Raw genomic sequence first — 25,386 nt, forward strand, 5'->3', positions numbered from 1 at the left:
GAGGGTTTGGTGTGTGGAAAGTGTCCTGTATGATGCACTGTTGTATGATGGGGTCTGGTGGGTGGTAAGTGTCCTGTTTAATGTACTGTTGTATGATGGGGATTGGTGGGTGGTAAGTGTCCTGTATGACGCGCTGTTGTATGATGGTGTTCGTGGGTGGTTAGTGTCCTGTATGATACGCTGTTGTAGGATGATGTTTGGTGTGTGGTAAGTGTCCTGTATGATATACTGTGTATGATGGTTCGAGTTGGGCGAGTCCCTGTAAGCTCGAGTCAGATGCCGGGCTTTAGCTCAGCTCAAGGTCCTCTTTGACCCTCAGACCAAAAACGTGCCAGCCTTTCACATGGTGCCACCAGGGGCGTAGCGTAGGGGGTGATTGGGGTGCCAATTCTATTCTCTAGTAAAATAATTGGGTACAGGTATTTTCAGTTGGGTATGGTGAGTAGTCTGTCGGATTCCACCTGGAAGTTTTACATAACCACACAGACAAATCACACCCACACAAACACTGTCTCTCGTCTGTTTTACAAAAGTGTTGGTTATTTTACAAAATATTGTTTTAAGCGCTCCTTACAGTCTGCACTCCGCTTCCTTTCCACCGTCACTTAAACTCCTCTTTTGCACCTTTTCTATTATAATGTGTTTTAACATGGTATGCCCGCATGGTTGTCAGAAAACCTGAAGCTCACCCCCCCCCCCCTAATCTTGCTGACCAAGCTACGCCCCTGGGTGCCACTCGTGCTCTAACCCCATCTGCCAAGAATTACAAGAAAGACAAAGCAGTAACCTTTGATGTAACAATGGGTGAAAGAAAGATTCATTTGGAGGCTGAACTGCACAACATGGAAGAGTAAAACCTAGGATGAGTCCCGGCTTCCCTGCGTAACCAAATAGTGATCTGTAGCAAATTGCGTATTCCACGAAGCCTCCTTCTTTCTTAATTAGCACATATGAAAGCAGATTAAAATATATGCGTTCAGGATGTGCGCTGTACAAAAGCCCTCGTGTTTGATTTAATGTACTCTATTCTTTCTCCATGTATATAATAAGATTCTAGGCCACATATTGGGCGCACATGAAGATGCGCTTGCCTCTTAGTTCACTGGTGGCGCTGTCCTCAGGGCGGAGAGAGTGAATGTTACCAAATTCAGGTTTATAAACTTTGAATAAATGCTTCTCAATGCAGTGATCTAATCTGATGTAGTAAAGTGAAACGGTTCCGAAGGCTAAAGAAGTATATTTGTTTGAACTTTGAAGAGACTTTATGTCAGTTTTTGATGTTTGTGGCACGGTTCACTTGCCAAATATTTTCATGGCTCTACTCATACCAGGGCTCTCAGAGCCGAGCCAGACTCTCGGCTCTGCCCGTGTAGTTCTTGGCCACCTCTGATGATGGATGGTACAGGGTAATGGGTGAATGCTGCTGTGGGCACGTCGATATCCACCTAAGTTCTACACCCGTTCACATTTACATTTTTTGGATGTGTGTGAGGTGTTGTATCTAACACGGTGTTTTGAAGGCTTGGGTAGTCATTGGTGGTGGTAAGCGCTTTTGGAAACCATATGGCATGTTTGGACGGTTTCGTTTGTCTGAACTGAGCTCTGTCTAATGTGTCCTGTAGAAGGTAATTTTAGTTTTGAGTATAGTTGATGAACCATTACAACTGTTTAAGATCTATCTGAGGTGCATGTGCACGTGGTTTGTTCTTTTAAAAGCGTACTGTGGGGCTGACTTGAAGAGCATCGCAAGGAAAGACATACAATGAACTTAAAAATAATATGGAGTGTAGACCGCCATGTACATTTAGAGATGACTTTGATGATGGGAAATGCCCGCTAATTCGACATGTGGTATCAAGCTGCTAGGCATGGACGCCCAAGGCCCCTCGAAGTGCAGCCACTCTAGAGCCCTTTGTCCTTCTAGGTTCACTGTCTGTTGGACTGGTGCACGAAGTGAGCCCCACTGAGGTGCCATATACCTGGAGATAACAACCCTCCTCCCAGGTGTCGTGTGTGGGAGAATAGTGCACCCTCATCTCTATTCTCGCCTCACAGGGCACTTTGTGCTTCTAAAGTGTGCTGTAGAATGTCCTCAGTTGAAGAACCTCCAATCCAAAGTCACGTGGAGGGAGTTTGATTGTCTCGATCACTATCGTTCCTGGCAGATCACCAACGTCCAGTGCTGTATTCAGTGCGCATGCGCATGTTTCCGGCACAAATTGGGGCGGGGACAGTGAGAGCTGACCGGTCCTTGTGAAGAATCCTACAGTTTTACATTGAAACTAATATTTTTGAGTTCACCTGAGGCATTTAGCATAGGACTAAGAAAAGGCGCGCTCGTACTTCTTACTGTCATTTATTTTATGTCCATGGGAAAGGATCTGTGGGGTCTATTAGTGATTAGCACCTTAAGACTGGTTATATAGAAATTTTCTATAAATATATAATTTTACTAAATTCTATTAAAGTGCCTCTGCTTAGCCTCAGGTCGGTGCCTTTCCTTTTGCTGTTTCGGTACTCTAAAACAGGCGGGTTTTAAATGTACTTGTGAAATGGGTGCATTTTACTAATTTGCTTTTAAATGTAGGAGATAAAATAGATTTCTAGGAGTGTAAATAATTTATAGAAAGCACTTAACTTTTAACATTTTTGTAAAGGGTTATTTCCTTGAATCAAAATGGATGCTCGTTATATCGACCTTCGGATAGATGAAAGGCCCAATCCTCTTTTCTCGAACTGAAAACTTTGCGCTAGCAGTTCTACATAGATCTCGGCATAAACTATTTAATTCACTATGCTAGTTTACAATGATATCTTCATTCAAAGTCTGCACTTTATGAAGCGTGCTATATATAATCTGGGTCACTGAAATGCTGGGATTTTGCGGCTGCAGCGTTTTCCACGTAATTATGGTTTTGCCACATAATTCATCACCTGCTGCATAATCTGCTGATTTAAAAAAAAAAAACTTTCTAGGCCAAACGGATCAGGTTACTAAAACGCCGCAACCCGTGTTGCTGCTCAGTGGAAGGCCCTTGCAAAGTATGACTGGTCGTCATTCGTTGCTTGTTGCTGTATTTGGGTGTCCGACTGGTTCTAATGATGTGAATGAAACCGTAAGTGTTAACATATATAAACAATGTAAAATATGTGAGGCAATACTTTTACAAAATGTGCCACAATATATTTTGCCTTTAATTGGCGCATAATTAAGTAATTCCCGACACATAGTTTGGTTGCCCCCTGTCGCATAATTTCCGTGGCCCTGGCACTTAACTGTTATCCTAATGCACATAAGTGTATGTTTAGCTTTGTAGCTCTTAGGATCAAACAACAAAGGAACAGCACCCTCTAGAGGAGTGAAGTCGCAGGAGCGGTCTGATCTGAAACATCGGATTGGTGCGTTTCGAGGTGCACGCGCCCGTCAGATTTGAGGTATGTAGAGGCGCTGTGGACACCATTCTATATTTTGGAGGCCTAGACCCACTGCAAGGATCGGCAACTAGTGTCCACCTCGTGTTTTAGGGTGCTAAACTCATACCACTGCCTCTCCCGCCTATTCTATCTATATACAAGCCCGGGAGCACCGCTAACCATTGGGAAGGAAAGGCAGGGACATCGGTGACGGACAAACCGAGACCGTGCTGAGTGAGGAGCCTGCTTTGGTGAAAGTGGAAATGGAGGGAGGAAAGCTGTGTGAGGGGCTCGACGAAAGGTCCGATCTGTGACGAGAGAGGGGGTCTGTGTCTGGGAGAGTGTTAAGGGTGCTTCACTCTACTGAGTAATCCCGAAGAGAACTCACCATATTGTCCTGTTGAGGCACAAGTTACAAAAAATACCATAACCCGTAGCTACGCCATATCACTTAGGAGTAGCTTTCTCGTCCCCACCATTAAACCGAAAGGTTTGCGGGTTTTTTTCTTGCTGGATGAAAAGTGGTTGTTTCTTGTTTTGTGTCAGGTAAATTTTGAAACAGAAAATTGTGAACTTGGTGTTACATGCGAACCGAGTCCTGATAACGCCTGCTTGTTTAATTGATAGAGATCGCCATGTTGGCTAAATGTTTTGCTGCCGAGTCAAAAACGGCGATATAAATTAAAGTGCAAACTTTGCCCATTCAGCAGGGCTCTTTGTGCTTGGGGTCAGGTGTGGGGGGCAGCGCCTTTGTGTGGATACCTTGGATGTGCCCCGCCCCTCCGCTCTTCTAGGCGCTGTCCATGGGCACGGAGAGATTAAGTGATTTGCGCAGAATCACAGGATGTTGAGCCGACGCCGAGACTCAACCCGGATTACTTTATTTTTTTGAAAGCACAGCTTGAACTGGCAGACTGTACGGTTGGTTCATCACGTCTTACAGCAGTGCTAATACTTAATAGTGCTACACTTGCACTTCTCAACAGCTCTGCTATCTAAGTCCATGAAATACCTCGGAATGAGAGATGCGCCGGAGGTATGTCGGAATGCTTTTCTGCGAATGTCTTTGTGCTGCGGGTATATCGGGAACTGAGCGCGCCTGCTTTAATTCCCTGTTAACGCCCTGCTGTTTTAGAGCAGAGCAGAGACTCCGGGTTACGGAATGAGCACGGACGCTGCCCATGACGCGGGTCCGTCACCTCAGCGGCCAAGCACAGAGCTCCTGCCGTACAGTAGGAGATCAGGTGAGGGAGCAACGCCGGGACACCACCGCCTTTCTCCGAGGCACAGCAGAAAATGCCTCGGAGAAAGGGAGTGTCCTTTTCGGATTGGGGGGCGTGTTTTGCTGTGGTCTCCTCCCTGAGACTTCTCGCAAAAAACACGCCCCTCGATCCGAAAAGGACAGGGCAGGATTAGAGTGACGGGACCTCTTCTCCAATGGCTGGCCAGCATTTACTAGGCCAGCCAATGGAGAACAGGGAAGAAGAGGGGCGGGTTCAAGCCCCTCTTCTCCCAAGTCATTATGTCTCGCGAGCGAGACTGCGCAAGCGCAGCCATCGCTAGCCGAGACCTAAAAAAGGGCAGTAGAACTTGGGGATGTAGTTCCCATTCGTGGATCTGTTGTGTCTGTCGACTTGACAGATCGGCAATCTGATTGTGAACCCCTGGAAGGTGTTCTGCAAGTAGGTATATGTTCTGAGGAATGGCCCATCTCCAAATGATCTGTGCGAGCTGGGAGAGCTGCAGAGAATTTGTGCCTCCTTGTTTTCGTATGTAATACATGGCTGTCATGTTGCCCGTCCGGATGAGGACAGCCTTGTTCTGTACATGCAGTTGGAAGGAGTTTAGTGCTAGGAATACTGCTAGCAGTTCTAGGTAATTGATATGGAGCACTTTCTGTTGAGTGGTCCATTTGCACTGAGTGGTGTGTCCGAGGAGATGGGCTCCCCATCCTGCGAGTGATGCGTCTGTTGTCAGCACTATCTGTGGAAGAGGCTCTAGGAACGGCTGCCCTTTGGACAAGTTTGTTATGTTCCACCACTGTAGAGAGCGATGTGTGCGGCTGTCCACCAACACCAGATCTGCGAGTTGTCTGTGAGCCTGGTTCCACTGACATGCTAGACATTCCAGTAAGAGACGCATTGCATAAGGCACAATGAAGATGCAAGGCACAATGAAGATGCAAGATGCCATCATGCATATGAGCTGCATGAACACTCTGGCTGGAAGAGTGTGTTGGTTTTGAAATTTTGTGATAAGCGCTTGTATACTGGCTGGACTGGGATATGCTAGGGCTGTGGAGGTGTTTATGGTAGCTCCTAGATATTGGTGTATATGAGAGGTTTGGAGAGGAGACTTGGGATAGTTGATAGTGAACCCCAAGTTGTGTAATAGTTGGATGGTTTGGCGAGTGTGTAGAACACATTGGAGTAATGACTTGGCTTTTATATGCCAGTCGTCTAGAAACGGGAAGACATGAATTTGTTGTCTTCTGAGATGTGCTGCTACTACTGCAAGACATTTTGTGAATACTCTGGGCGCGGTTGTTACCCCAAATGGAAGGACTGTGAACTGGTAGTGTTGTCCGTCTACCACAAACCTTAGGTACTTCCTGTGAGCAGGATGCATGGCAATGTGGAAGTAGGCGTTCTTGAGATCTAGTGTAGCAAGGAAATCGCCTTGTTGCAGCAGTGGGAGAACTTGAAGAGTGATCATATGGAAATGATCTGAGTGTATATACAGATTTAGGGGTCTGAGGTCGAGTATTGGTCTCAGAGTTCTGTCCTTTTTGGGGATTAGGAAGTACAGCGAGTATACCCCTGTTCCTTGATGCTCTAAGGGAACTGGCTCTATTGCGTGCTTTTGAAGCATGGAGAGAACCTCTTGTTTGAGGAGCGTGAGATGGTCTGCGGACATGGAACGCTGTTTGGGTGGTATGTGTGTGTGTGTGGGGGGGGTCTTACCCACTTGTCTGTTGTGATGAAGTTCCAGACAGGTAGGGACTGTGTTAGTCTGCCCCCGACTGGAGTGGAATGGTCTGGGGGGAGCGGAGGAAAGTCACTGTTTTGTGGCAGGGGAGTTGCGAGTGTTATTACCTCGACCTCGTCCCTTGTTGTTACCTCTTTATCCACCTCTAAAATATCCTCTACTGGGGGATGTTTGTGTAGTGGCTTTGAATGTAGATGAGGTGTCTACGCCCATATTTTTGGAGGCTCCTCTGTAGAAGGAGCGCCGAAAGGAGCCACGCATTTGTGGAGACTGTAATGCTCCCATGGACTTAGCAGTCTCGATGTCCTTTTTTATTTTTTCAAGGGCAGTGTCTACAGCCGGCCCAAATAGCTGTTCTTGGTTGAATGGCTGACTGAGTATGGTAGTTTGTACCTCTGGCTTAAAGCCTGAAATGCGTAGCCAGGCATTTCGTCTAAGGAGCACACTGGTGTTAATTGATCTAGAGGCAGTGTCTGCTGCGTCAAGTTCACATTTAATTAACTCATTTGAAATTAGCTTGCCCTCTTGGATAAGGTCATTTGCCTGCGTTTTATACTGGTCAGGCAGATGTTGTAAGAGATTTTCTAACTGGTCGTAGTGTACCCTGTCATATCGTGCCAGTAGTGCTTGGGTGTTGGCAATACGCCAGTGATTAGCTGCTTGTGCTGCTCCCCTTTTGCCAGAAGCTTCTAGTAGTTTGGATTCTTTATCCGGGGGTGGTTCATCTCCGGAGGTCTGGGAGTTGGCACGTTTCCTAGCATTGGAAACGACCAGAGAATCCAAAGGCAACTGTCCTTTGATGCAAGTAGGATCTTCAGGGGCAGGCCTATATTTCTTTTCTATTCTAGGGTTAAGAACCCTGGCACGGACGGGGTCTTTAAATACTTCGGGGGCATGCTTAATGACTCCTTTGATCATAGGTAATATTTGCACTGACTTTTGAGATTGTTCAAAAGTATCGAAGAGGAAATCTTTCTCTGGTGCGTCGGAGTGCATTGTAACACCATGAAAAAGTGCAGCGCTATTTAATAATTGGCCAAACCCCAGGTGATCATCTGGGGGAGATGGTTTTGAGGGATATGGCTGTGGGTCTGGTAGGTCTGTTGGGATAGGGAATGCCCAATCATCAAGTGGTGAGGTATCTGGAACCGTGAACGGGTCATTAGGATCACCCCCACCACCTAGGTCATCATCATCATCCGGAGGTGGTGTATGGGGTGGAGAAGTTACAGGTAAGGGTGGTGTAGGCAGAGGAGGTGGGTTAGAAGGCAGTGTAGAAGAAGGGGGCATAGGCGATGTTGCAGAGTCCTTCTTGTGCACAGGAACTGGAGCAGATGGTGTGTCCAGTTTTCTTTTTTTTACATGGCACAGCCGTGACATGTCCAGTTTTTGGGTTGATATAAATCTTTTTCTGCCTTGGATCGATGGGATCTGGGTGAAAAAGTTCTTGTTCCTCTAACAGTTTTCGGTGCTGATTTTTTCAGTTCAGAGCGAGGTTGTGGTTGATCCTTATAGGTTTTGGCTTTAGGAGGTGTATCAGAGTCCTTAGCCGTTTGTTTCGGTGCCGAGATGGTTAGTTTTGGAGCCGAAGCTGGATCTTTAGGCTTGGGAACCTTCGAAGCCGGCTTATCTATGGCCTTTGGCGTTTTTGGGGCCGATTTCGGTGCAGAGTGTTCTTTTGGCTTCGGTGCTGAAGGTGCCGGCGGGACAACGACATGCAGTTTGCTCGGTCCCGAGCTACCGGAAGGCTTGTCTTTTTTCTTCGGAGCCGAGCCCGGAGGCGGGGCTTCTGAAGGATGTTTTCGGTCTCGACTGTGGCCAACAGGCGAAGTCTGGACCACTGCCTTTGGTTTTGGAGGGGTTGTCTTCTGGGACATCAGGGCCTTCATCAAAGATGTCCTCTGATTCCGGAGCTGGTCTCTGTGCCATGGTGAGTCTTCTACCCCTTTGATCCCGGATGGTCTTTTTGGATCGAAAGGATGCACAGGCTGGTCAGCTGGACTCGTCGTGTTCAGGTGATCGGCATAGGTTGCAGACCTTGTGATGGTGACTGTGCGGACATTTTGCTCCACACTGGGGGCATTTTTTGAAAGGCGTCCTTTCCATGAGCCGTAGGACTTACGGCATGGATAGGCCCAGCGGCCCACGTTGACGTCCGGAATCGAGCCGATGAAATCGATGTCGAAGATGAAGGTGATTTAATGGTTTTTCTGTAAATTTTGCGCTTCGAGAAGCTTGGAATTGAGATTTCAAACCGGAGTAGAAAAGTTGCATCCAAACCCAATGGCGGAAAAAAACAATCCAACGATGGAGTTGATGCCCATGCGCACTATTGTCCAAGGGAGGAGTCACCTATCTCGTGACTACAAAGACTTCTTCCAAGACAACAACAACGTGCAAGCTAGTGTGTGATCTGCAGCTCATATGTCTCGAACACCATTTTATTCTAACAACCTCTACCCGAAATGGCCAGATTTACCTCATTATTACGTACAAGCAATTCAGTCATACGATGTACACTATACATTATTTAAAATTAATGTAGGGAGGAGAACTATTCCAAGAGTGCAAGCATGTTTAACAATATTTGTGACAGACTAATACAGAAGAAATCATACAAATGTTTAAAACTCTGTCTTCCCCCACTGCCAAACAACTCATGAAGTGAATAGGATTGCTCTATGGCATCACTGTTTGACTCCAATCTACTTGATTGAGGTAAAGGCATTTGCTGGAAGCATTACTGACTGTTGAGACTGGGCAGAGCTGACAAACACATGACTGACTGAGGTTGATTAGAAGCCTGTTCAATCTTCCCCAGAAGCTCCAAGGCACATCTCCAGCATGGGCAAGCTCAACAGGTCACTGAAACTGGTGAGAGCAGAGCCAGCGAATGGCATTCTACCCAGCGGGGTGGTGACTAGAAAAATGCATATTAAAAAACACAACTTGGCTGGCCCATTATCAACTGTTCAGCCATATTTTGCAGACCACAGCAGAGGACTCTCACTAGCCATCACTCATCTATTTCACCCTAATGAGTAGGTTGCAGAACTCTTTCTGGTAGCCCTGTCCTACAGGACTTCTTAGTTTGAGCCAATTCACAGACCCACATCCTAATAGATTCTGATTTGGTATTTATTCAAAAGGTGACAACTGACGTTAGAAGTGCCTACCAGAAGAAAAAGTTACTTACCTTTGATAATGCTCTTTCTGGTAGAGGCTCTAACAGCAGATTCCCCGCCAACCGTTCCATCCTCCCAGTTCTGTTATTTGGGCTCCACCCATTAATAAGATCCCAATCTTAGGAATCTGCCAACTGGTCAAACCCAAAGTGCTGTACGGCCTTTGCATCTGGGGGCATGGACAACCTGAAAACCATTGACAGCGTGCAGGAATGGCGCCTTCACAGTCTCGGACGTACCAGCAAGTAGAGGTATTGCTCAAATGTTTCAGGGTCCAGCCGGACACCTGGGGAATATTCAAATGGTGAGCAATTTGCAGTTCGAGACCTATCAGAAAAGAATAGTAAACTCTCTAGTAGAACGTGAAAACTGCTCCAAATCTGCATCGTGGGAGTGTTGAGCTATCCATGCATGACATATTTGGGAGTCTGCATGCTTCTCTCAACAATAAAGGTGGTCATGCATAGGCCATTAGCAGGAAATGTCGCTCTAACGCTGCACCCATACGAGGTTTTAAAAAGTATTAGACTGTCACAAAAACAGAGAAGCTATTTTCATAGAAATCATAACTCATCTGAAAGGTTAGATTAATCACACAAGATTCATCTTCAATAAAAACATCCCCGGTCTTCTGATTAGTTACCAACAACCTGAAGCTTGTTAACAGTGGCTAATGTTGCTTTTAATTTACCTCTAAAGGTAGGATTGCTTTGAGCTCCTTCTCACTGGGCTATAACTGGACCACACCTTTAATGCTGTACAGCATACTCTTTATGCACCCTTTTTGACCTGATGACCTTTGAACTTCATTGCCGTAATGGGTCGAAACATCAGATAATTTCAAGTAGACCCAAGAGCAGTCAATACTACTGAAGGGATTAAAACAAATAAAAACTACCAACAGCGATATCCCTTCATATTTTTTATTTTGTATAAACATCATCAGCCCAGGAGAGGGGCATCTTAGCAATAACAGTGCATCAGTAAAATGGGTAGTAGAAAACACAGTTCTCTGCAGTGTTTGGACAATGGCAGAAGTGTGGTAATAAGTGCTAATTAAAAAAAAAAAACATTCAAAGAATTAAGTGCTGTCAGATGTTGACGGAGTGCTAACAGATGCATTATTTGTTAACTTATTTTCAAGGGAACTCATTTAGGAAACCGGGTGCAGGCCAAACTTAATCTTTAATAATGGAGTTCATACTTTTAAGCTCACAATTGTGCATCACTGTATGAGTGAGCATGTTCCTTGAATGCTAAGGGAGCTGGCAAGTTGCTATACTCGTTCCAGACTCCATGAATGATTGCAAGAATGCGACTTTGCTACTCAATGCCATAAACCGTCCTTTACGACATAGAATCGTACAAGTTTCCAGGCACACAAGAAAAATTGGGCCTTGGAAGTAGCTTAATATTAAGGCTCATGTGAAGGATTAGATCTTAAGCGGTGTCTTTAAGGCTGCCTTTAAACATAGTTTACCATTCAAAACACCACTAGCATGAACTTCCACACCAATTTTAGATTCCATTTGCTTCCACTACCCACAAAACAACCCATCTCCATTTTAATTCTTACTCTGTGCCTGCATCAGGGGCTGGGCAGGCTTCAGTTCTGGCAGTGATGGCCTCTTTGCATCCAGGAGGAAGTTGTTAAAAAATGCCACCTCTTTCTTCACCTCTTCTATCTTGTCGCTGTGCTTGTTGTAGATGTGCTTCCGCACAAACTCTGGTCCCTGGAAGTGAAGGCAGCACAGACGTAAATTGAAGGACACCTGGAAGACTCAAACCCATCAAAGGCAATCTTTGACAAACACCTGCCACCTACATGGCTAGATTGCTCATTATTACCAGATACTGGTGTGTTTCACCATTCAAAACCTCGTAAAGCATTCAGACACTAAGGCATAACTTCTACTAAACCTGTACAGCTAGCTTTAAGATGCTTTACAGGCAGGGGACAAAATGCCAGTAGGACAAACAAGAATTTTACACACAAGATGAAACCGAGGCAGACTGCCAACAGTTTTCTGAAGAATATTGTGTTTACACAAAAAGCAATACTTCATGCTAAACTTTCAGGCAGGGCTTTCATTAATGGTTTTTAGATTGGTAGCAATATTTATATTTCGGAAAATAAAAGTGAGTGATTCCAGATGTACAAACCATGCGCCAGCTCTCCTATTAACAGAACAAAGCACTTTAGACCAATTTAGCTCACAGAAAAGCAGTAAAGGCAAGGTGCATAATTATTCTTTTGGACAGTGCATGGAACCAGTACTTTGTGGGATTTTCAGGTTATCTAGCAGTGTGGCCCTTACTGTGAGCAATATAGCATCTATAAGAGTGTTCTCTGGCGCAAACCCAATACTATGTGGCACATTACGAGTCATTCTGGGATTTACACATTCTGTGGTGCATTGTGGATCAGATCTGGATCGACTGATTATCTGGAACAGAGTCATCCTAAAAACTAGAGATGATTTAGCACAGCATAGGTGATCTAGTGATCTACAGATCACCTTCCAAAGTGAATCTCATAATTCAATCCCCATTTAACCTGGAACAACGAGCTAGATGGTGTCAGGTGATGTTTGGATGAGACAAAAACACCCAATGTCTGGCCCTCTGTGCAATTTACTATGTGCTTTAAGAGCAATGTAAAAAAAACTCTGCCGCCAAACCATACTGAAGAGATCAGATCTTACCTTGAACTTCTTCCCACTGAGTGGGCACAGCCACTTGTCCTTGCCCAGCTCCTGCGTGTTGGCAGTGACAAACTTCTCCACCTCCTGGTCAGGGTCCTTCTTTCCCATCTTCTGGGCCTCCTCCTCTGAAAGGGTCTCCCTGACAGTGAAGAGTGGCACCAGCTTATCCTCAAAGGTCTTCTGCCATTCCATGACTGCAACAATTACAGAGTGCGTGTGTTTAAGGTTCACGTATTTCAACAGAAGATAAACTGGGGCACAAGCTTGCTCTAAATGGATGCAGTCTTCCCACTCTTACTCTGTATACAGGCAAAGACTTGGTATTTATTATCTGAGAGTTACCATCAAAAGAAAACTATATACGGAACATTAAGACCAACATGTGCAAGACTCAAGAGCAGAATTCAAAGACGACACTTACCGAGGGTTCGAGTTTATGGCGTCAGGTAGCATGAGATGGGACAGGGGAAGAAAAGGAAAATAAGTATGGCCACATACCGTCCCGCACAGTAACTCTGTTGAGAGCCATCGTCGCACGCACATGTATCATTCCACACCGATTTGGCATTTCATCTTCGTTTGGGTACTCGCAGGTGTTGTAGTAGTCTAAGGAATGCACAATGCGCAAATACAGCAATAATTTGTCTAAAACCTATAATGGAGAAAGAAAAAGTTAAAATCAAGCAGAAAAAAACACCTTGGATAGCGAGAAGATAACGAGCGGCTCATAAAACATGCAAACCCAAGTGATTTAGTTTCTCAAAAACAAATTTCAAAGAGACATCTATGTCCTTCCTACTCAGTACTTATTTGAAGTGACGCACACAGAATTTGTAGTGCACAGGTAAAGGTGAGTGCGTGTAGAATACACTTAGCTCATCAGCAATGGTGTATTATCTGAAAGGACAGGAAAACCGCTCCTAAAGGATTAAGACAGTTTGATCAAACACGCCACAATTACCAAACACCAGTCTGAGCTCGTGGAGAAATGTTTAGTTTGTTTAATTCCAGTATCTCAACAAAATAAGGATCCATCTGTAGCACCTTTCAAGAATAAGAAGTGACACAGCAAAGTAACTCTAGAAAGTATTGCATATTTTAAAACTGCAACTAAAGCACAAGTTACTACTTGTGCAACGATATATCTGTAAGAGACATTCGTTAGTGATAGATTCCTTACCTTAGAATGTCCCCAGGCGTTAAGACTGCATCCGGAAAGTTTTTGTCAGCAGTACCCCTGCACGTCGGTAGGTGGCATCGTGCGGCTCCGCATCCGTCACTGGCGTCGTATGCGCCAAGATGACTTCACAGAGACTACTTAGGCGCCACCCATGCGCACTGACGTCAGTTCTGTACGCGACTTTCTGCACCAGGAACGCAGACCCATGCAAGAAACTGACCTCTGATGCCATGAAACTAGGGCCCTGAAAGGGATGACCTTAACCCTAGATATCAGTTCGCAGAACGGGGAGGATGGGTGGGGCGGTAAGGACTATCACTAACTAATGTCTCTTACAGCTATATCGTTACACAAGTAGTAACTTGTGCATCTGAAAGAGACATGTTAGTGATAGATTCTTTACCTTAGAATAGATACCCCAGCAATACCAACCCCGGTGGAGGGTCTGCGAATAAGTTTACACCAGAAAGTCACGGAGAACAGACGGCCAAAGAAGCCGTCTCTCCGGACTTGGCTGTCAAGGCAGTAATGCTTGGTAAATGTGTGCAGCGAAGCCCACGTAGCTGCCTGATAAATATTCTGCAAGGGAACGCCACGTTCCAAGGCAGTAGTGGCCGCCGTCGCCCCGGTAGAATGGGCACACAGCCCCACAGGAGGCTCCTTCTTAGCCAGAGTAACACGCTTTTATGCACAGAACGACTCATCGAGAAATGGTCCGTTTGTGCACAGCCCGACCTTTGGTCATCCAGCCGGAACTGTTGTGTGCGCTTCAGAGAGAACGAGCGCGCACATTTTGGGTCCAGACGGTGGAGCCTCTCTTTCCTCTTTTGAAGGAGGCGGAAAGAAGGTGGGCAAAGTGATAGTCTGTCCAATGTGGAAGGGCATGACAACCTTTGGCAAAGAAGAACGGGCCCTTAAAGCCACCTTGTCCGGAAGAACAGAAAGGAAAGGCGGTTTAGAAGAAAGAGCCTGGAGCTCACTCACTCTTCTGGCAGAGGGGATAGCTACCAGGAAAGCCGTCTTTAGAGTTAGAATTCGTAAAGGACAGTTATGAAGGAGCTCAAAAGGATCGCACATCAGATAGGTCAAAATAAGATTTAAGTTCCATTGAGGCATGATGAAAGGCACGGAAGGAAACGTGTGTGTAATGCCTTTCAGGAAACGGTTAACAACCGGGAAGGAGAGCAGGCTGATCTGGAAGCCTTAGAAAGGCAGACATGGCCGAAAGATAACCTTTGATGGTGCCCAGAGCACAGCCCTGCTGGGCCAAGGATAGTAGGAACAGAAGGACCTCAGAAAGAGGGGCAGAAAGGGGATCCACAGACTTTGCTGTGCACCATGCCACAAACTTGTTCCACCTGCAGGCGTACACAGTCTTAGTGGAGGGTCGCCTGGCTGCCAGAATGACATCACAGACTTTAGGGGGGAGATCAAAAGCTGTCAACTGTCGCCGCTCAATCTCCACGCATGGAGGTGGAGGCTGGACAGGTTCGGGTGGAGGACTGTGCCCTGCTGCGACGACAGAAGATCCTTCCGAAGAGGCAGTCGGATCGGAGGATCGATCGCCATGCTGAGTAGCTCGGGATAATGGTATCTTCGTGCCCAATCCACAAGGATGACTTGGGCCCGGTTGCGTCAAATCTTCTTCAGCACTCTGGGCAGAAGTGGCATAGGCGGAAAGGCGTACAACAGACCGCAACTCCACTCGAGCCGAAAAGCGTCGGCGTGCGAGTGCCGCCTTGGAAATTTCAACATGCAGAACGGATGACATTGCGCGCTCTCTTCGGTGGCTAATAAATCTAACCAAGGCTCTCCCTATTGCAGAAAGAGACCTTGCGCCACATCCGAGTGCAGACGCCATTCGTGATCCATCAAACACCGGCAGCTGAGTTCATCTGCCCGGGCATTCAGAGAACCTGCCAGGTGTTGAACCACCAAGGTAATGCCTTGATGTTCCAGCCATGTCCAGAGGCGCAGAGCCTCCTGACATAGGGCCCATGACCCCACCCCGCCCTGTTTGTTGCAATACCACATGGCGGTGGTGTTGTCCGTGAACACCTGCACTACACTGCCCCGGACAGAGGGAAGGAATGCCTTCAGTGCAAGACGGATCGCCCGAAGCTCCAAAAGGTTGATATGGAGCCGGAGACCATAGGCCTCTGAACTCCGCCTCTCCCAAGTGGCCTCCCCAGCCCAGGAGGGACGCACCACTGTGTGCTCTGGTTGGGGAAGGGAGAGGGACCTGCGATTGACCCAATCGCGATTCGTAAGCCACCACTGCAATTGTCGTGCAGTGCCCTCCGAGATCTGGACATGATCGGACAGGTTGCCCTGATGCTGTGCCCACTGGAACTTCAGGTCCCTCTGCAGAGCCCGCATATGCCACCTGGCACGTTGCACCAGTAGGATGCAGGAGGCCATCAGGCCCAGGAGCCGGAGGGTCATCCTGACTGAAACCCGGGCTAAAGGCTGAACGATCAGAATCATAGCCTGAATATCCCAGACTCGCTGCTTGGGAGGATAAACCCGAAACTGCGTCAAATCCAGAACCGCTCCGATGAAGGGGAGCTTCTGAGAGGGACTAGAGTGCGACTTCGGCACGTTGATGGAGAACTCCAGCAAATGCAGCAGGTCGGCCATAGTCTGAAGGTGGGTGACAACTGTCTGGGGTGAGCCCGCCTTCAACAACCAGATGTCGAGGTAGGGGGAAGACTGACACCCCTGACCTGCGCAGAGGACCTGCGACCACCGCCATCACTTTGGTGAACACCCGAGGGGTGCTGGTAAGGCTGAAGTGGAGCACTGCAAATTGAAAATGCTCGTGGCCTACCATGAACCTCAGGTAACACCGGTGGGCTGGCAGGACGGGGATGTGAAAATATGCGTCCTGCAAGCCCAACGCTACAATCCAGTCTCCAGGGTCGAGGGCATCCAAGACCGGAGTCAACATCTTGAACTTCTCCTTCCGGAGGAAGCGATTGACGTTCCTGAGGGCCAAGATGGGGTGCAGGCCCCCTTTGTCCTTCTTGGGAACCAGAAAGAAGAGGGAACAACAACCACGTCCTACTTCTGGCCAGGAATGTGCTCGATGGCCCCCTTGGCCACGAGGGCCGTGACTTCCTGCTGGAGAAGCGCAAAGTGATCCCTCGATATGCGATGGAACTGAGGTGGCATGGCTAGGGGGGGGCAGACTCAAAGGTGAGGTAGTAACCCCTTCGGACGATTTGCAGCACCCACCTGTCCGAAGTGACAGAACGCCAGTGAGGGAGGTGATGCGGAGTCCTGCCGCCCACTGGCGTGGGGTGCACCCCAAAGTTCGGACTAGGAAGGCTTTGAGGTGGATGTTGCGGGAGTGGAGGTGGACTGACCCTGCCCGCTGACCCCCGTGCCGCCACGGTGGCTCCCGCGCGGAGTCTGGTTCTGCACAGGCTTCTGGCTAAACGAACGTGCAGGAGCACCCCTTCCGTGGCCACGAAAGGTAGACTTGGCCAGGCGTGTGGTGGAGAGACCCAAGGACTTGGCCGTAGCCAGAGTCTCCTTGAAACGCTCCAGCACACTGTCTGCCTTATTGTGAGAAAGTGCCATCTTTCTTGTATGGTATTCCCCCATTTTTTGCTGAATTGCTGAATGTACTTTGAGTGTGCCCTGGGCTCCTGCCAATCAGGTTCCCAGGGCCTATATCCCCCCCCCCCCTTAAAAACTATGCTGAAACCACAAACCCAATTTGGCAAATCCTGGCCACATGTCAGCCCCTGGTAAATGGTACACTAGGTACCCAGGTCCTTGTGACCAGGGAAGGCCCCCCAAGGGCTGCAGCACTTATTGTGCCACCCTTAGAGGCCCTGTACCCTGACACAAACAAACTGCCCTTGCAGGCTGAGTGTCTGGGTATAGAACAAAACAGTCGACATGGCACACATCCCTGTGCGCCATGCCCACAACATACACTGCCCTGGCATACATCAGCCACCCCTCTAGCTGGGTGTCCTATGCCAGTGGTGTGGCTACAGGAGCATGAGCCCTGTGCCCCTACAGTATCCAGGCCCATTTCTGGGCCCTGTAAATGCAGTGCTGCCATTGAGAGTATATGGTGCTGGAAGAGAGTCAACACAAACCCCACAGCACCATGACTGCTTCACTGAAGACTGAGAAGTTTGGTATTAAACTTATCACCACAAAACCCACACTGATGCCAGTGCAGGATTTAATGTACAATGCACGACAGAGGGCATCTTAGAGATGCCCCCTGAACCTAACCTACAATCCACATCTGGTCTGAGGGGCTCCCTAGGCTGCCACACAGCAGACATGTTGCTGGACCCCTGGGTAGAGAGCCATTCGCTCTCCTGGGCCTGCAACAATGCACCTCCTGGGCGAGGTACAAGGTCTCATCCCCCAGGATGGGCAGGGGAATCTTCGAAGGCATGCCGCCTTTGTGAGCTTCTACAGGCCACTTGCTGTACCCAGCAACTGGCCCCTACCGGTTCTAAACCCCCCTCAGGCGGGAAGACTGGCCGGAAACCCCAAGGAAGGACAGGGGGTGTGCCAGCCTCTGCCAACCCCACCCCTGAGGTGGGGGAGGCGTGGTGAAGTACATCCAAAGGCTTTCGCCATCTTGAAGATGGGGAGCCCTGCCCAATCAGGACTAGCCCACTGACCCCTCCCACAGGAGAGTGGCAGGATAGGGAGTGTAACCACCCCAGGGCAGGCACCCAGTGGTCCCTGCTCTTTACCTACCTGTGATGCCCCTAAATTTAGTATTTAGGGGCACCCTGAACATTCCTTGGATCCAGATTCCGAAACATCAAAGAAGAGCAAGAAGAAAGAAGACCTGCCGTGCAGCTGCTAAGGAGAGGAAGACACCAACTGCTTTGTCCCCAGCCCTACCGGCCTGTCGACCCTCGAACCTCGAATTCTCCTGTGGCCAGCAACCTCACAAACCCCGGAGGACCTGGCTACCTTGTGACTGAGCATCTGGGACTCCCACGAGCAGTGGCACTGCTCAAAGCAAGTAACTGACCCCTGGCATCAGCCAGGAACCGCGAACCCTGCACACTCTGCACCCGCCAAGCCTGTGCTGGACTGGACAAAGACCAGAGGATGTCCCCCCCCGGCGACTGTGACCCCGAATCCGGCACCTAAGGACCCACCTCGACGCTCCGGACGACGCCTGAAGCCTCACAACCAGGGAGCCCCCCCCCCCAACCGCGATCAAGTGAGGGTAAGATTTCCTGACATCAAAAGGCATCACTGCACCTGGTGCCCTGCGGCCCCTTGTGCCCAACTCCTGGGTACCTACCTATCCTCCAACTATCCAAATTACCTCTCGAAGTGGTGGTCGCACCTGAAGAATCTTTGCCCCCGAGCTTGCAGCCTTTGTTCGTTGAGCTTTTCCATTGAGCGCCAGACTGCTCAAAAGCACCCTGCACCCAGCTGCCCAAGTGGCCCTGGCAGTGCAACTTCTACTCCTACCTACTTCCCCATTTGCCCTGAGCAAGTGACCAAGAGCCCAGCTTCCACAGCCGTGTGGCCTGCTAGTCAGCAGCCACCAACCAAGGGCCCCCTGCCTTCCATAGGATAACATTGGGCCCAACTCCCTCATCACCCGGCTGCCCCTGTGCCGCTGAGGGGGTAACAACTGTACTTACCTGACCCTGGGAGAACCCAGAGTCTATGCCCAGCACCTTAACTCGGCCAGTTGAGTACTTACCAAAAAGCCGATAACTCACTTTTCTTCCATAGGGTAACATTGAATTCAAATTCTGGCAGACGTTCTCCCCAAGGATCACACGCAGCAGGGGCATAACACCCCTCTAACCTAGAGTGATGGCAATATAGTAGTCAATCTCTCACAACATCAATTGACTGAGGACGAACTGAGAGTGCTTAAGGGCTTGGGGTATGTCCCCACCCCTAAACATGATGGTTTTAAACTTCGGGGTGAGCTACATTACCTTATGAGAAGAATCAAACAAAACTTTTTAAGAAGGTAAAGAACAGGCTAATCCCTCTATTTTTTCGACTAATCTACGTTGCCCCTCACAATTCTGTCCACCTAATAACTTGATAGGTCCAGAAGTGCAAGTCTTTGAGCAGAAGGAATATGCTACTTACCAGTATGCATCTGTTCTTGGCATGTAGAGCTGCAGAGTTGTACACTTAGCATAGATCGCCATCTGGTGTTGGGCCCGGATGTTTGCAGTTTGTTTTTGTTCTTTGGACAGTCTTTGGAAGTCACGAGTTCGGTGACTCCTCCTTCGGTCCGTACTGCGCATGGGCTTCGGCTCCATCCTCAGATTGTTTTTCGCCAACAGGGAAATGATGGAGCGTAGTAATAACAGTGAGAAACCCATGTGTGTTGTATCTAAATAAGATGGACTGGAACGGATACAGGTAGCCGGGGAGGCGGGTGGGCGTGTACAACTCTGCAGCTCTACATGCCAAGAACAGATGCATACTGGTAAGTAGCATATTCCGTTCGAGGCATATGAGCTGCAGATTGTACACTTAGCATAGATTATATAGCAGTACCCAACCTTAGCGGCGACCACCGGTATCCGTTGCAGCAGTTTGAAAAAGTGTCTTTAGTACAGCCTGGCCCACACTAGCTTGCTGCTTGGAATGCACGTCTACACAGTAATGTTTTGTGAAGGTGTGCGGTGTTGACCATGTGGCTGCTTTGCAGATGTCATCTAAGGGTATGTTCCCTAGAAAAGCCATAGAAGCCCCTATCTTTCTTGTAGAGTGGGCTTTAGGTGGAACAGATAATGTTCTTTTTGCCTTTTGATAGCAAATTTGTATGCACTTTACAATCCACCTAGCTATCCCTGATTTAGAGATGGGGTTGCCTTTATGTGGTGGAGAGAAGGAAACGAACAATTGTTTAGTTTTCCTGAAAGGTTGCGTTCTTTGTATGTAGTACAGCAAAGCCCTCTTAACATCAAGTGTGTGTAGGGCCCTTTCCGCAACAGATTGAGGTTGCGAGAAAAAGACAGGTAATTCCACCGATTGATTGAGATATAAGGGGGAAATGACCTTGGGCAGAAACTTTGGATTTGTACGAAGTATCTCTTTGCTGTGATGTATTTGTGAGAAGGGTTCCTGTATAGTGAACGCTTGTATTTCACCAACCCTTCTAAGGGAAGTGATAGCTACGAGGAAAGCGGTTTTCCAGGTGAGGAACTGTAGCTCACATTTATGCATTGGTTCGAAGGGCGGACCCATTAGCCATGTAAGAACTACATCTAGATTCCATACAGGGGAAGGTGGTGCCCTGGGAGGAATTACTCGTTTAAGACCTTCCATAAAGGCTTTAATAGCGGGCACTCTGAACAGTGATAAATGCTGTCTGTTTTGTAGATAAGCAGCAATCGCTGCTAGGTGTAGGCGTATGGATGAATATGCCAGGTTACACCTGTGAAGATGGAGCAGATAGCATATGATGTGCTGTATGGATGCATCTAAAGGGTTGATTGTATTGTTACGGCAGTAAACCACAAATCTCTTCCACTTTGCGGCATAGCATGCTCGAGTGGTAGGACGTCTGGCTTCCTTGATAATGTTCATGCAATCAGGGGGAAGGTTAAGGTACCCAAATTCTAAGATTTCAGGAGCCAGATCGCAAGGTTGAGCTGAGCTGGGTCCGGGTGCCTGATTTCTCCATGGTTCTGAGTTAGGAGGCATGGGGACAGGTGCAGTTATTGATGTGGTACCACTGAGAGCTGTAGTAGTGTGGTGTACCATGGCTGCCTGGCCCATGTTGGAGCTACCAGAATGAGTGTGAGGGAGTGCTGTTGTAGCTTCCTTACCACTAATGGAATTAGCGGGAGAGGTGGAAAGGCGTATGCAAATTTGCCTGACCAGTTCATCCATATCGCATTGCCTTTGGACAATGGGTGTGGGTATCTGGCGGCGAAGCTTGGGCATTTTTTGTTTTCGTGGGTGGCGAAGAGGTCTATCTGAGGATGCCCCCACTTTTGGAAGAATGGGCGAAGAACCTGTGGATGCAGTTCCCATTCGTGTAGTTGTTGCGTTTGTCTGCTGAGCAGATCTGCCATGGTGTTGTGTACGCCTGGAACATGCTGTGCCAGGAGAAAGATGTTTTGAGGAATTGCCCATCTCCATATGCTCTGGGCTAAGCGGGAGAGCTGGGGAGAGTGTGTGTCCCCCTGTTTTTGGATATAATACATTGCAGTCATATTGTCTGTGCGAATGAGGACTGCTTTGGCCGAAATCTGTTTTTGAAAAGATTTTAGGGCTAGAGAGATCGCCAAGAGCTCCAGATGGTTGATGTGGAGCGAATTTTGCTGTGGCGTCCATAGACCTTGCATTGTGAGGTGTAAGAGGTGCGCTCCCCAGCCGGAGAGCGATGCGTCCGCTGTTAGAATCACCTGAGGAACCGGGTCCAGGAAGGGCCGCCCTTTGGAAAGGTTTGTGGTGTTCCACCACTGCAGAGAGTGATGGGTGCGGCCGTCCACCAACACCAGATCCGTCAGCTGACCCTGGTTCCACTGTCGTGCTAGGCACTCTTGGAGTGGACGCATGTGGAGTCTTGCATGGGGCACTATGAAAATGCAAGATGCCATCATCCCTATGAGCTTCATAAACACTCTTGCTGGAAGAGAATGTTGAGGAAGGAATGTTTGGCGCAAGGCTTGTATGCTTGCGATTCTGGCTGAGTTTGGATAGGCAATACCTTTGGAGGTGTCTATAGTGGCCCCGAGATATTGCTTTGTGTGAGATGGTAGGAGGTGGGACTTTTGGTAGTTCACCGTGAAGCCTAGCTGGTGGAGCAGTTGAATGGTGCTGTTGGTATGTTGCACACATTGGTTGTAGGACGCGGCTTTTATGAGCCAGTCGTCTAAGTAAGGGAAGACGTGAATATGTTGACGTCTGAGGTGTGCTGCTACAACTGCTAGGCATTTGGTAAACACCCGTGTTGCGGTGGTGACCCCGAAGGGGAGAACTGTGAACTGGTAATGTTTACCGTCCACCACAAACCTGAGGTACTTTCTGTGAGAAGGGTGTATTGGAATGTGAAAGTATGGGTCTTTCAGATCCAAGGTAGTGAGAAAGTCTCCCTGACAGAGGAGCGGGAGGACTTGTTGTAGGGTGACCATGTGGAAATGGTCTGAATGTATGTATGCATTTAGAGGCCGGAGGTCCAGAATGGGCCTCAGGGTCCCGTCTTTCTTCGGTATTAGGAAATACAGAGAGTAGACCCCTAGATTTTGCTGATTGACGGGGACCTGCTCTATAGCGTGTTTTTGGAGGAGGGAGAGCACCTCCTGTTTGAGCAGTGAAGAATGTTCTTGAGACATTGGACGGTGCCTTGGTGGGATATTGGGTGGTGTAGATGTTAGCTCGAGACAGTACCCTGACCGAATAATTTGGGTCACCCATTTGTCCGATGTTATGGATTCCCATGCGTGGATAAAGTTTTGCAGTCTGCCCCCGACCGGAGTGGGATGGTCTGGGGGGAGCGGAGGGAAGTCCTTGTGCGGGCGGGGTGGCAGAACGGGTGGTGTTAGTTTTGCCCCTGCCCTTATTGTTGTTGCCTCTGTAACCACCCCTTTGATAGCCCTTTGAAAAGGTATTTTGAGGAGGGGACTTGTAGGAGGTAGAGGCGCTATCGGTGGAGTAGCCTCTGCTACGAAAGGATGAGCGTCGAAAGGAGCGTTTAGGGGTTTGTGATTGCAATGCCCCCATAGACTTTGCTGTGTCTGTGTCCTTTTTCATTTTTTCTAATGCTTCGTCCACCTTTGGCCCGAAGAGATTTTGTTGGTCAAAGGGGTGATTTAGTGTGGATGCCTGGACTTCAGGCTTGAACCCGGAGATCCTGAGCCAGGCATGACAACGAAGCAGGACACTAGTATTTATGGCTCTAGAAGCAGTGTCGGCTGCATCGAGGGCACATTTAATGGAGGTGTTAGTAATTAGCTTACCCTCCTGTATCAGGTCATGAGCTTTGCGTTTGTGTTTTTCTGGGAGGTGCTGTATAAGAGCCTCAAGCTCATCGTAGTGTGCTCTGTCATAGCGCGCAAGCAGCGCTTGTGTATTTGCAATGCGCCAAATGTTCGCGGCTTGTGAGGCGGTGCGTTTGCCAGACGCGTCTAGAAGTTTGGATTCCTTATCTGGCGGTGGGGCCTCTCCTGAGGACTGGGAGGTATCCCGCTTTCTAGCTGTGGACACAACTAGGGAATCTAAGGGAGCAGGGCCCTTAACGTATGTAGGGTCTGTGGGTGCCGCTTTATACTTTCTTTCTATTCTAGGGTTTAAGACCCTGGCCCTGACAGGGTCTTTGAACACCTCTGCAGCATGCTTGGTGACACCCTTAAGCATGGGCAAGATAGCTGTGGACTTGTCCTGAATATCAAATGTATCCAGTAAGAAGTCGTCTTCCACTGGTTCACTATGCATTTCCACCCCATGGTAGTGTGCTGCTCTCTGCACTAAGGGGTGAAACCCTAATGAGTCCTCTGGGGGAGACGGCCTGGATGGGTATAGGTCGTCCTGAGGCACATCCGGTATGTCAGGGTTTTGGTAATCTTCCCATGGGTCTGGGGTCCCCGGTGGAGTGGGGTCCATTGGGGCGTCCGCCGGGTCATAATCTGGATCCCCGTAATCCGGATCTGGGGACGGGGTCGGGGAATGATGAAGCAAGGGTGGCGGAGACCTGGGAGGGGGTGGTAGTGGGGAGGGCACTCTGAGAGGAGAAGTAGCAGAGTCCTTCCGCTTGGGCGGTGGAGGAGGAGCCGGTGTGTCAAGACGTCTTTTCTTGACAACTAAAGTCAATAGCCCAGTCTTTGGATCCATAAATAAAGTCTTTTGTAAAGGATCTGGTGTAAAGAGGTCCAGTGGCACCGAATTGTCCGCTGGCGCCGATGTTTTCGGAGCCGAGGATTTTGATGGTTTCTCTGCGCCATGCTTTTTTGGAACCTCCGGTTTTTTCGGCGTCGAAGTAGTTTTCGGCGCCGGAGCGTCGGTGTCGAGGGATTTGTGTTTGTGTTTTGTCGGCACCGAGAGTCCAGGCTTCGGCACCGGTGGCTTCGGAGTCGAGCTGGGCGTCACTTTCTTCGGTGCCGGACGGTGTTTATCAGCACCAGGCGTCGGCTGGCTCGAGCCTGAGCTGCCGTGAGACTTGTGAGGCTTCGACACCGGGCCCGAAGGTGGGGTGATAGAAGCGGTGTGCTTGGTTTTACCCAGGCCTGCAGGCGAGGGTGTAACCTGAGTCTCTTTGGTTTTGGGCGCAGGGGTGGGAGGGGGTAGAGTACTCACGACCCTCTGCGCCGGTGTGATGTCCTCCACGTCGGAGTCGTCGGCCTCGGAAGCGCGGACGTCTTCCTCCTGCTCGGTGTGTTGTTGCCCCGAAGCTTCGGTGTCGTCTCCGAAGATGTCCGGTGGAGCCGCGGTCGATGAGTGCGCCATGGTGCGTCGAGCTCTTCGATCCCGGATGGTCTTTTTTGATCGAAAAGACTTACAGGCGGGGCAGTCTCTAGCCTCGTGTTCTGGAGAGAGGCAAAGGTTACACACCTGATGGAGGTCGGTGTGGGGAAATTTAGACCCACATTTTGGGCACTTTTTGAACGGAGTCCTTTCCATCGGCCGGGACCGGAGTCGAGAAGGGCCCGAAGGCCGGTGCCGATGTGCAGAATGGAGAAAAGTGCCGCTTCGAGAGATGAAGATAGATGAAGAAACTCGAAGAACGAGGATTTTCCGTCGAGGCTGGAACCGTAGAAGTTCGAAGCCGGAGCACGAAGTATCACATCCGAGCCCGATGGCGGAAAAAAACAATCTGAGGATGGAGCCGAAGCCCATGCGCAGTACGGACCGAAGGAGGAGTCACCGAACTCGTGACTTCCAAAGACTGTCCAAAGAACAAAAACAAACTGCAAACATCCGGGCCCAACACCAG

The 25,386-nt window shown here is 48.8% G+C and overlaps 1 protein-coding gene across 2 annotated transcripts in view; it reads right to left on the minus strand.

The window, feature by feature from the left end:
* SRRT (serrate, RNA effector molecule) overlaps positions 1–25,386 on the minus strand; it is a 160,147-nt gene that overhangs the window by 34,444 nt on the left and 100,317 nt on the right. For both annotated transcript variants that reach the window (XM_085638184.1, XM_085638185.1), the window contains 3 exons: positions 12,791–12,944; positions 12,293–12,486; positions 11,164–11,320 (listed from right to left, as the gene is read on the minus strand). In XM_085638184.1, the coding sequence (XP_085494310.1) occupies positions 11,164–11,320; positions 12,293–12,486; positions 12,791–12,944 (505 nt within the window). The remainder of the gene's footprint in view (positions 1–11,163; positions 11,321–12,292; positions 12,487–12,790; positions 12,945–25,386) is intronic.

The sequence above is a fragment of the Triturus cristatus genome, chromosome 12, assembly GCF_964204655.1.
Source record: "Triturus cristatus chromosome 12, aTriCri1.1, whole genome shotgun sequence".
Classification (NCBI taxonomy): Eukaryota; Metazoa; Chordata; class Amphibia; order Caudata; family Salamandridae; genus Triturus; species Triturus cristatus.